Source organism: Sphaerodactylus townsendi, linkage group LG03, assembly GCF_021028975.2.
Source record: "Sphaerodactylus townsendi isolate TG3544 linkage group LG03, MPM_Stown_v2.3, whole genome shotgun sequence".
Taxonomy (NCBI): Eukaryota; Metazoa; Chordata; class Lepidosauria; order Squamata; family Sphaerodactylidae; genus Sphaerodactylus; species Sphaerodactylus townsendi.
This window is the reverse complement of record NC_059427.1, coordinates 16,246,170-16,257,553: the sequence shown is the minus strand read 5'-3', so window position 1 is coordinate 16,257,553 and position 11,384 is coordinate 16,246,170. Positions and strand designations below refer to the sequence as shown.

The 11,384-nt window shown below is 45.5% G+C and overlaps 1 protein-coding gene across 1 annotated transcript; it reads right to left on the bottom strand.

The window, feature by feature from the left end:
• Positions 1-5,470: 5,470 nt before the first annotated feature.
• On the bottom strand, positions 5,471-6,880 carry LOC125428979 (28S ribosomal protein S18b, mitochondrial-like). Its single transcript, XM_048489675.1, has 2 exons — positions 6,776-6,880; positions 5,471-5,853 (listed from the first exon to the last, which is right to left on the bottom strand). Exons 1-2 carry the CDS (start codon positions 6,825-6,827, stop codon positions 5,639-5,641), a joined length of 267 nt encoding a protein of 88 aa, XP_048345632.1. The 5' UTR covers positions 6,828-6,880; the 3' UTR covers positions 5,471-5,638.
• Positions 6,881-11,384: the final 4,504 nt, after the last annotated feature.

The window sequence follows — 11,384 nt, the reverse complement described above, 5'->3', positions numbered from 1 at the left end:
AAGGCACAGGTTCAATTCCCACCTCTGGTAAAAGGACTAGGTAGCAGATGATGTGAAGCACCTCAGTCTAAGGGCCCTTCCGCACATGCAGAATAATGCACTTTAAATCCACGTTCACAATGGTTTGAAAGTGGATTTTGCTATTCCACACAGTAAAATCCAGCTGCAAAGTGCATTGAAAGTGGATTATTCTGCATGTGCAGAAGGGGCCTAAGACCCTGGAAAGCCACCCACTGCCAGTCGGAGTAGAAAATACTGCGTCTGATGGACTGATTATCTTGATTCAGTACAAGACAGCTTGATTTGTATTAATGTGTATTCACACACGTCTTACATTCCATCACCTTTTGACTCTGCTTTTTGCACTTCCTCTCTGTAAAATTGGTTATATGTGCCAACTGACGAAACAGATTCTAGGCAACAGCTGTGTGTCACAGCAGATCTGTTAGGACTGGATCCAAAAATTACTTGTCCGGCAACAGAAGCCATTTCCACCGGCACAACACAAATATCACCCCTTCCATTACCACTGAAGCCCACCTTTCTGAAATCCACCTGGGGAGGTAATAAGCCTTCATCTCACAAAACCCTGTTCCAGTTGTGGCCAATGCAAGGATGTTCAATGTGACAAGTTCTGTGAGTTCTATGCTTTCCAGGTGTGTGTTGGCCACTTCAAAGTGAAACCGTGGCACATAGGACAGGGGGCTGAAGCCTCCCAACCTATGATTTTCCCACCTGAAATACTCCTCAGGAGTCACCCTGTATACTGATGAAGAAACCTACATGTTCTGTTTACCTTATATATACACTGGGTACGTTTGATATTATTTTGATGACATGGAATTTTGCTTTAATTAGCCCTAAGAACTACCTGATTTTATAATGTCACCGGCACACAATTTTCATGAGCAAGTAGCAAACTGGCAGAACGCTGTGACATTTTAATGACTTGCCAAGTAAATCCTCAGCTACAAATGGCTTCCATATATCCATTGTATGCAAATTGTACACCTGTGCTATGAACATGTCTTACCCTTCCTTGAAGAAGCTCGGTGCAACATTTATCTAGCTAGGCCTAAAAGCCATATCAAGACCTCTGAAGCTACTTGTGTGGTAGGTGAAGCAACCCAAGTTCAACAGCTGATGGCACCCTGCCATCCCCCACCAACCGCTCTGCCTTGTATCTGTTGCCTCTTTTTCTTTCTTTAAAAAATAAGGGGGGAGGGGAAAATTACAATCCAGCTACTAAATAAAGTTTTTTAAGTGGGGAGGAACTATACATAAAGACAAATAACATTTTCCCACCCTGTCCCCATGGCAGCCATGTCTTCATCCTGCCTTGTGGAGTTTTATTTTTTTTTTTAATTGGAACTAGAATATTGTTATAACAATATAGTGATGCACCAAAACCAGTGTGGCAGAAACTCTGAATTCCCAGCTTTCTTTTTTTTAAAAAAAGTAATTATCTAGTCTTCCGTTGCAGAGATATCAGGGGAAAAGCACATCGGAAAACCCAGCACACATTCCTTTACCTCTATAAAAGCACCTTCCTAGAACATTTGGTTATACTATAGTCCTGCTACCGTTAACTGAACAATTCTGCTCAACACTGTTTACAGAATGAAAAGTTACTGTGAATTAGACGACTGAATGGTTGGGAACAGTGCACAAGCACTCACATGCGAATGTTACATAAATGTGACAGGCGCTAGACCTTCAACAGTACATTGCGCTTAAAACACATGATGCCTTGTAGTCCTGAAATACTGCGGGGGCTGGGACTTTCAATTTCGGGGAAATGACTTCTGGAATGACAGTAAAATGACGCAGGCTCACCTCCCAGGTTATCCACATTCAAGACAAAATATTCAAGGTCATTCAAGAATTCCTCAAAATCATGTGATCGTTAGATAGCCTCTAAAATCCAGTCCAGTTATGCCACGTAGCTGTCCAGTGCTTTCACTGCTTGGCTTAGAAGAGGAGGAGTTTGGATTTGTACCCTGTCCTTCTCTCCTGTGAAGGGAGACCTTGCAAAGTTCTTTTCTCCCCAAGAATAGACACCCCTGTGGAGGCAGTTGAAACCAAGCAGCTCCTCAGCACTTACCAGCCCAAGGTCAAGCATCGTAGTCCTCCTCAGAAAACTTGGAAAGCCACAGCCAGGTTAGGGCCCGTCTGTGCCTGGCTACAGAGACTCCTCCCCAAAGATCTGCTGTCTGAATACTACCTTGAATTCAATGACGACAGAAAGATGGGAGCTAAAATTATGGAAGTAAATCTGACACCAAGGGTTCTCGTCCCAAGGCAAAGCAGCAGCTAAAGAGAAGCCTGGATTTATGGTCTCCCCTTTCTCTCCCCAGGAGACTCACAAAGGGCTGGCAATGGGCTGGCTTCTCTTCCCCCCTCACAACAAACACCCCAGCAGGCAGGTGGGCCGGAGAGAGTCTCTAAGTGAAGTTAAGTGGACTAACCCAAGGTCACCCAGCTGGCGTGTGTGGGAGTGCACATGTAGGGATGAGCCGCTGATCCAGCAGCACCGTAAGTAGAGCGCTGGAAACTTTTCCTGCGCTCCTGCATGGTCTTCTGGTCAAAGACTGGCCCCCCCCGCCTCAATTCTGGAGATGAGCCCTGGCAGGAAGTCGCTTAACCTCCCACCTGCCTCTCACAACCACCAGGTGAAACCCTGGCAAATGCACAATGGGTCTCGCCCCTGTGTCAGGATTTTTTAGGACCCAGACGCTTGATAAGCTTCCTCTGATAAGCTCTCTTCTCCCACACGTAGCAGCCAAGTGAGATCATACATCACATGATGATCTCTCAGTCTCCCGCTCTCCCGCTCTCCCGGTTTCCCCCTGGTCCGCCTTTCTACACGCCCCCACTAGAACCCTAACAAAAGGTGCCAGGTACTAGCACGCGGTAGAGTCGCCAGGACCACGGACCCCCGCGATCCCGCTGCTGGCGCTCTCCACCAGATGATATCTCCGCGTCTCGTCTCGTTCTTACGCTGACTCCGCGGGCACGACTACATGCACAGGCTAATCTGAATTCCCCAGATAAGCCTCCACAGCTCAGGCGGCAGAGCGGGGAATCAAACCCGGTTCCCCCAGATTAGATACACGAGCTCTTAACCTCCTACGCCACTGCTGCTCCCTCATGGACCTAAAAGCTCATGGACCTAGAATTGGTCTTTTCTACCCCTCTGAGGGTTGCTTGGCCCAGGAATCCAAAAGGGTTGAGGGTGCCTGAAGAATCTCCCCATCCTGTGTGCTTCTGGAGGCCATACCCTGCCTTCCCCACAGTGGGGGGAATCAGACAGGATTCTTTCAGCAGTGTGGGCCAGGGGCGTAGCTAGGGAAAACGGAGCCCAGGGCCTTGGCAGGCAAGATTGGCCCGGCAGCAGCCTCTGCCAGGCCTGGCAGGGTGAGGAGGGAAGGAGAAGGATGTGGGGGCGATTTTCTTCCCCCACATGACCCCAACAATGTCCTGCCTGTGTGCCTGGTCCCCACTACCTCCCATTGTAGAAGCTAATAACTAATTGATGAAATTCCATTCATGGACTAGCTCACTGTGGGCTGGGATTAGCAAGGCTCCTAAATGTTCACTTGTGTCCAGGCAAAGACTGCTGTCTGTTGCACTGTCCTGCCTCTGCCAGCTAGCAGCTTGATTCAACCTTGGCTCTACATTCCTGCTTCTGGGCGCCTTGCCCGGAACTATCGTTATCTCTTGCTTAGCCTTGCTGCGCGCTTGCTGCTGTCCCGTGTGAACCTGTTCTTGGTGGGAATAGTAAGATGGGAAAGAAGGGTTGTTTGGGTTGGGGTTTTCGCAGGAAAACGTCAGCCCAAACCACCCTTCTTTCCCATCTTACTATTCCGAAACCACCTGCTTTTTGTTACTACATTGTCCTCCAGCTTCTCTTGTTGCTGTTAACAGTATTTTATCATTGTTTTCATCATAGGAACCTTTTAGCTTCAGGGGATTTACAGAAGTAAAGCACAGATATCTCAAACAAGAAAAAGTTACATTTCCTGCTGAAAAGGGAAGCAGTTGAGAAGCGGCCGATCATTTAATCCTCAGGAAAAAAAGAGCATTTCCATATAAACACAATTAATGTTGCTCTGCCACAACACACACTTGCTGTGATTCCGTGAAGGTCACCAGTAGAATATATGCACTTAATTCTGCCTGCCCAAACTGTCACAAAAGAGTGGGAAAGGGACTGTGCGCTTTTAAAAACACAATACTACTTTTTATAGACTGAACCTCAACAAATGTTCTTAGTAGCAAAGGATAGAATTGGATGGCTTTTCATACAAACTCTCTAAGAATGTTAAGAATAGCCATGCTGGTTGAGACCCAAACCCCATCTAGAGGAGTCTGTTTCTATATTAGCCAATCAGGCATTTCTGGGAAGCTTATGAGGAGCACACAGAAGCAGCAGGGCTCCCTTGTTATTGTTATGATTATTAATATATAGAATTATTAATATATGTGATGCAAAACAGAGCTTAAGGAGCCTATAATCTAAAAGCAGACACAAGAGACAACATAGGGAAGGAAAGGAAAGAACATGCATTAGGCTTAGTTCCTCTAGTAAGGGATGAGGACCAAGCTGCTGTCTTTGCCTCCCAAAAAGTACCATTCAGGGATATACTGCCTCTGAAGATGGGGGTTTCATCAAAGTACAATGTCTAATAGGTGTTGATAAAACAGAAATGCCAAAAAACCCCTTTACTGCTGGCTACAAAAACTATGCTAAGTAACTGTCCATATGCAATTATAAATATGTGAAATAATGTAATGTAAAGCGCAGCAAACATCCATGTATAAATAACAACACATCCAAGAATCCAAGTTATATAAGAATGCACTCAAGGGACTACAATAGCGGGCGACTAGGATTCCAATAAAGTTCGCATCCAGCTGGGAAAAATATTCCAAAGCAAACTTTCCTGGTAGTTTTTCCTGTTTCATCGGACAGAAGTTCCTACTTCTTCAGTCAAAAAGTAGAGATGCTGTCTTGCCCAAAGTAATTGCAGGGGCCAATTTCTTTGCAAGTTTTAAGTTAACAGTCCCATTCCATCCGGGCAGCAAACACAGCCTGAATGATGCTTCAATTAGCTTTGCTTTTCTGTATCATAACAGGGGTGCATAGCCAGGGCAGCCATCCAATCACTGCAACATGTGGCAAAGAATTCCCTAAATTAATTAGCATTCTGTGAAGAGGTACTATTTCTGTTCGGAACTTTTGGCACTCTTAGATTATCCCGAAGTCTAGAGTTATGTGAGAAGGCAAACAAAAGCCCCAAACCCTTTTCTCTATCCATGTTTTCCACACCATGCATAGTTTTTGAAACCTCTCCCATCTTCCTTACACTTGCTTCCTTGTTCCAAAACTTTTTAGCTGAACACGCTTTCTAGCTTAACACTCTTCTTCCTCTCCCAGCCAGGTCAGAAAAAGCACAGACACCTTACATCACTGAAATGGGTGCAGACTTTATTGATAACCCAAGTACCAGATGGATTTTTTAAAAAAGGCAATAACAATCAAAGTAGCTCCCCAACCCACCGCCTCCAGAGATTTTACAAGGATCTTCCACACATCCAAGGAATGTTCAGTCCAGTCAAAAGTCACTGACTAGCCTCAGGGAGGGCCGCTTTCCTCCTTCAAGTAGTCTTTGTAAATCCTCCTCATCAGGGCAATCTTCTTCTCAGGGGGCTGCTGCCAGTCATACCAGTCGTACAAAGTGGTTTTGTTGAGCACAGCTGGAGATGGAGGGGTTTTGGTAACAGCCGGGTGCTGGTTACTGTAATCTTGACCCCGGAAACTGACGAAAGGGGTATGGAAGAACAGGAGGCCTGAAAGAAAGGGTTTCGGGGAGAAGACGGCACCATTCGTTACCTCCAAAATGTCAGCATTCTATTGCCGCAACTATCGCTGGGCTTCCACACAAACCCTGCCCAGCAATTTGTATTCATGGATTGCATTTTTATCCCAGTCTTTCTCCAAAGAGCTGTGCGGCTCACATAGTGGCAGTGCTCACAATTTATTCTCGCAACAACCCTTCACGGCACGTTACACCAATCATACTGACGGGGTCGTATCTTCCCATTAGCTTTGTGGCAGACTGGAAAGTTGAGCCTGGGCCAAACCTGACAATTATACCACACTAGATCTCTGGGTTATTTATATAGGGCAGCGGTGGCGAACCTTTAGCACTCCAGATGTTATGGACTACAATTCCCATCAGCCCCTGCCAGCACGGCCAATTGACCATGCTGGCAGGGGCTGATGGGAATTGTAGTCCATAACATCTGGAGTGCCAAAGGTTCACCACCACAGATATAGGGGGAGGAGGGAAGGTTGCACCTAAGAAAAGCCTTGCTGGATCAGACCAGGGGGTCCATTGAGTCCAGCATCCTCTCTTACACAGTGGCCCATCAGTTCCTCTGGAAGTCCAACAGCAGGGCATTGACACCAAGGAATTTCTCTGACATTGCTCTCAGAACTGGCATTCAGATGTTTACTGCCTCTCAACATGAAGGCTCCCTTTAGTCACCCTGGATAGCACCCACCAATAGATCTATCCTCCATAAATCTATCCTTTTAAATGCAACTGTGCCTGCGGTCATCAACACAACTTCTGATAGCAAATTTCACACTTCAATCACTTCCTGTATTTCCTTTCATCTGTCCTGAATCTACTGCCCGTCATCTTCTTTGGATGCTTCAGGTAGCCTATGTCAAGTCCTCCCCCGCCCCTCCCCAAATACTGCTCACCGTTGTCCCGAGCTTGCTGAATGGCCTGATTCAGCTGTTTATACTTCTTCATACAGATCCCTGTAATGGAAAGAGGGACACATCTCAGAGGGTGACATGCGTACAAAGGCATCTGTGGACAATTTCACCCAGACGTCAGATGTGGATTTACGTCTTGGAAACGAGAACAGCTGATCTGCATACTTGGGTGCTATTCGGTTCCACAGACTGCGGGGTGGAAGTTGTGGTTCTGTTTTTTACATGTACCAACTGACACTTTTCATGCCAAGTCTGGCTCATTCTGCACATGCAGAATAATGCACTTTCAAACTGCTTTCAGTGCTCTTTGAAGCTGTGCGGAATAGCAAAATCCACTTGCAAACGGTTGTGAAAGTGGTTTGAAAACGCATTATTTTGCGTGTGCGGAAGGGGCCTCAGATTCTGTCAATACACTGAGGCCTAGCAGGAGAAACAACTTCACTGAGACCTGGACACAAGGCAATTATCACCAAAAAATTTCAAAGAGAGGAAGTGTTCAAACATGAAAGTTCTTTCCCTAGCACGTAGCAATGCTTTTTTATGCACTCCACCGGAGCCGGCACAGTGTAGTAGTTCAGAGGGATGGATTCTAATCGAGAGAACCAGGTTTGATTTTTCACTTCTCCACCTGAGAGGTGGTCTATTATCTGGAGAACTGGGTTTGTTCCCCTGCTCCTTCACATGAAGCCTGCTGGGTGACCTTGGGTGAGTCACAGTTCTCTCTGGAACTCTCTCAGCCCCACCTACCTCACAAGGTGTCTGTTGTAGGGAGATAAAGAGAAAAGGAGTTTGTGAGTCACCTTGAGTCTTCTTGCAGGAGAGAAAGGCAGGTATAAATACAAACTATTATTATTATTATTTACAAGTTAAACTGTTTACAGTTTGGATTATAAAATTCTGTACTGATTTAAAAATAGAGGTAGGCTGTAAATGCCACTGACTGTTTTAGTAATCTCTCCTTTGGCTTACACAATGGAAAATAAGGGGGAAATTAAGATGGTACCTGCTAGAATGTCTTATAAAAATGTACACAAATGTAAGCTGTCGGCAGAAAAATGTTAGCTGTATGCTTTCTAGTAATTTTATAATGATTACATTATGATTATGCTGTGTTTTTATACATCTGCGTAACATTTATTCAACTTTTAGTGAAAGGTTGATTCTTAACTAACCCCACTCCCTATCCCCTATTATTTTTTTAACTGGCTGCCAGTAGGTCATCCTTCTGCTAGGTTGTGACCTGGGTATTGAGCACAGTCTGGGGCTACATCCACCTCACCAATGACCCTGACTCAAGCCTTATGACTCTTGGCCCCAGCCCAGGAGGACCTATTTAGGAACTGCTGGGCTTGCTCACGCTAACCCTCCCCCTTCCTCCCTCGCGCAGTGGCTTCTGGGGCGATCCCCTCCTTTGAAAGCCCCCCCGAAGCCAGTTGCTTTGGCTGCCTGCTTCTGCGGGGCTTTCAAAAGCACCAGCCCATGAAAAAAGCAGGTCAAGGGACTTAAGTTTCCTAATTCTGTTTGATTGTCACAGTGGACAACTATGCAGGTAGGTTAAGCCTGTGATTCTTTGTGCCAAATAGTGTTGTATGCAGAACTGTTGCCACTGATTCCAAGTTGATCTATGCACCTGTTTGTCACTTATCAAATTCCTATTATGCAGTAGAATTGAGTTCAGCCTTTTGGCCCAGCCCTCCACAATATTTTCTGTTTCTTATGCGGCCCCATGGAAAAAATAATTGCCCACCCCTGTGCTAGGGTATGGATGCTCAACCAACAGTTCTGCATCTGGTTTTATCCAGCTCTCCTCTGAAAGCCTCACTAGATTTTAATCAAAATAATCTGCTAAATACTTTGCCCAAATTAACTTGTATGGGGCGGGGGGGGGGGGAAGTATGTTTGTTAGAGATCCCAATAGCCCATGTCTGATCTGTCTTTGGAGTCTGTATACACTGTTTTGCATATACCTGAGTATGTGTTCTCTGTAACTGAGGCTCATTCCGCACATGCAGAATAATGCACTTTCAAACTGCTTCCAGTGCTCTTTGAAGCTGTGTGGAATGGCAAAATCCACTTGCAAACAGTTATGAAAGTGGTTTGAAAACGCATTATTTTGCATGTGCGGAAGGGGCCTTAGAAAAGCTTTTTAACACTAAGCTGCAAAATATAGGTCAACTGTTACACAGCACAACTATTTCCAAGGAGGTCAAATTGAAAGGCTAAATGTACATCCAACTCCCAAACCATATCTGGGAGAACAGAACTCTCCAGTTCCCAATACAGAACAATAGCTTGGATGGAGCAGACTGAAGACCTATTTAGTCCAGGATCCTATTTCCCAGTGGAGCTTCTGAGATACCTGCATGAAGTTTACAAAATGAACGTTATGGCAACAGCTTACACCAGCTTCTTGCCCATCAGAGATTACTGTTCAGAGAAGTTCACTGCCTCTCAGTCTTGAGATTCAATTTGGCTTCTGCCGCCAACAGCTAACGAAAGCCCCCTGCTATGGCTAATGACAGACTCCAAATTTTGATTTAATTCCCCCTTTTGAAAGTCATCTAAGTGAGCAGCCATTACCTCATCATGTGGCAGCAAAACCCTGCTTCCACTCTCGACAAACTTCCCTGAGAGCAGTCAGTGCCCTCAATCTCTGTACCAAGCCTGATGCCTGGAGCAGCTATCCTCAATTTTCTCCTGAAGTCATTTTTTTAAGCCGTTACTGAATTGCTAAATTACCCCCAATTCTTCTCTTCCCTGCTCTGCCACTGTCTCATTTGCAGTGCACAGATGACAAACCCCTGCCCTCTCTCTTCCACTTTGTTTTGTTCACTTAATACCCATAAAGTGATCTGTACAGAGAGAGGCTCTGCAGTCTGTTGGCATCACCTCACTCCTAGAAGAAGAAGAGTTTGGATTTATATCCCCCCCTTTCTCTCCTGCAGGAGACTCAAAGGGGCTGACAATCTCCTTGCCCTTCCCCCCTCACAACAAACACCCTGTGAGGTGGGTGGGGCTGAGAGAGCTCCGAGAAAGCTGTGACTAGCCCAAGGTCACCCAGCTGGCGTGCGTGGGAGTGTACAGGCTAATCTGAATTCCCCAGATAAGCCTCCACAGTTCAGGCGGCAGAGCTGGGAATCAAACCCGGTTCCTCCAGATTAGATACACGAGCTCTTAACCTCCGACGCCACTGCTGCTCCTAGAGCTCAACAGCGAAACAGCCACTCACCAGCGAAACAGCTACCACCTTTCCACCCGGATTTTAAAGAGAAATGGTCTCTGCATGCTTGTGCAAATGCTTTCAGACATCCAGAAGATGTGCAAGAGCAGAGCATGAATTCTGCAGAGCTGCCCTCCATGAAGCTAGTTTCATACATCACTCATACTGTGCTGTTTCTGTCGCTCCACATGTCATCTGCTGATTGAATATCAGCAAGTCCCCTCCCGGGGTTAATGCCGGACATCATCCACTTATCTTAATTATAGAAGATTACTGCTGCTAATGTTTTAATGTTTTAATGTATTTATTGTCTTAACTGAAATCATACGATGTATTGTGTTTGACTGTCTTGTAAACCGCCCTGAGCCCTTCGGGGGTAGAGCGGTCTATTAAATTGAATGAATGAATGAATGAATGAATGAATGAATGAATGAATGAATGAATGAATAATAATGGCACAAACTAGCTGAGGTAGTCCCAGTGGTAATAGGCACGCTGGGCGCCATCCCAAAAACACTAGGGCAGCACTTAAAACATCTTCGAATTGACAAAATTAACATCTGTCAAATTCAGAAGGCAGCCCTGCTGGGATCCACACGAATACTACGCCAATACATTACAACTTCCTAGGCCTCTGGGTGAGGCTCGAATTGTAATGAAGGCCAACAACCAGCTAAAGATCTGGCAGCTGTGAAATCTACAATAATAATAATAATTAATTATTATAATTATTATAATAATAATATCCACAAGATAGTCATCCACCCATGTAGATTCACATTTCTCTGGACTTCAGAATAAAAAGCATGCCTGGATAGCTAAACTGTCATGACCCTCTAACATTTTAGCCAGGGTCCTGCCATATTTCTTTCTACAGAGAGTTTAATGCTGATACAGCCTTGAGAATTGTTTTGCTTTCCATTTCTCTCTGTACCAGTCTGCCCTAGTTCTGCCATGGGGGAGGGGGGGGGGGAGAAGAGGGTTGGGACTGAGTGTCGTCATCCCAGTTCTCACCATCTGGGAATGTGCATGAATGTGAGTGTACGACAGTGCTTTCCTGCCACATGGAAGGTAAGGGGCAGTTGTAGGCCTGACGTATCTAGGCTGGGGGATACAATGCTTCGTCTGTTCTAATGTACTCAGTTCTGACAATACAAGTCAACAGATTTTCTATGCTTGCAATCAAGCAATAAGAATTCTGCTTTCAAAGTACCAATTCATTTCTTGGACAAGTTTGGAGTTGCGACATCAGCAGGTTCTAACAGAAGGTTTTGGCACTCTTGATGCAGGAACAAAAAAAATGCAAGTGCCAGGGTTCAGCAAAGCCAGCGAGCACAAATGCCAGGGGTCGGCAAGTAGAGAAGAGGTGCA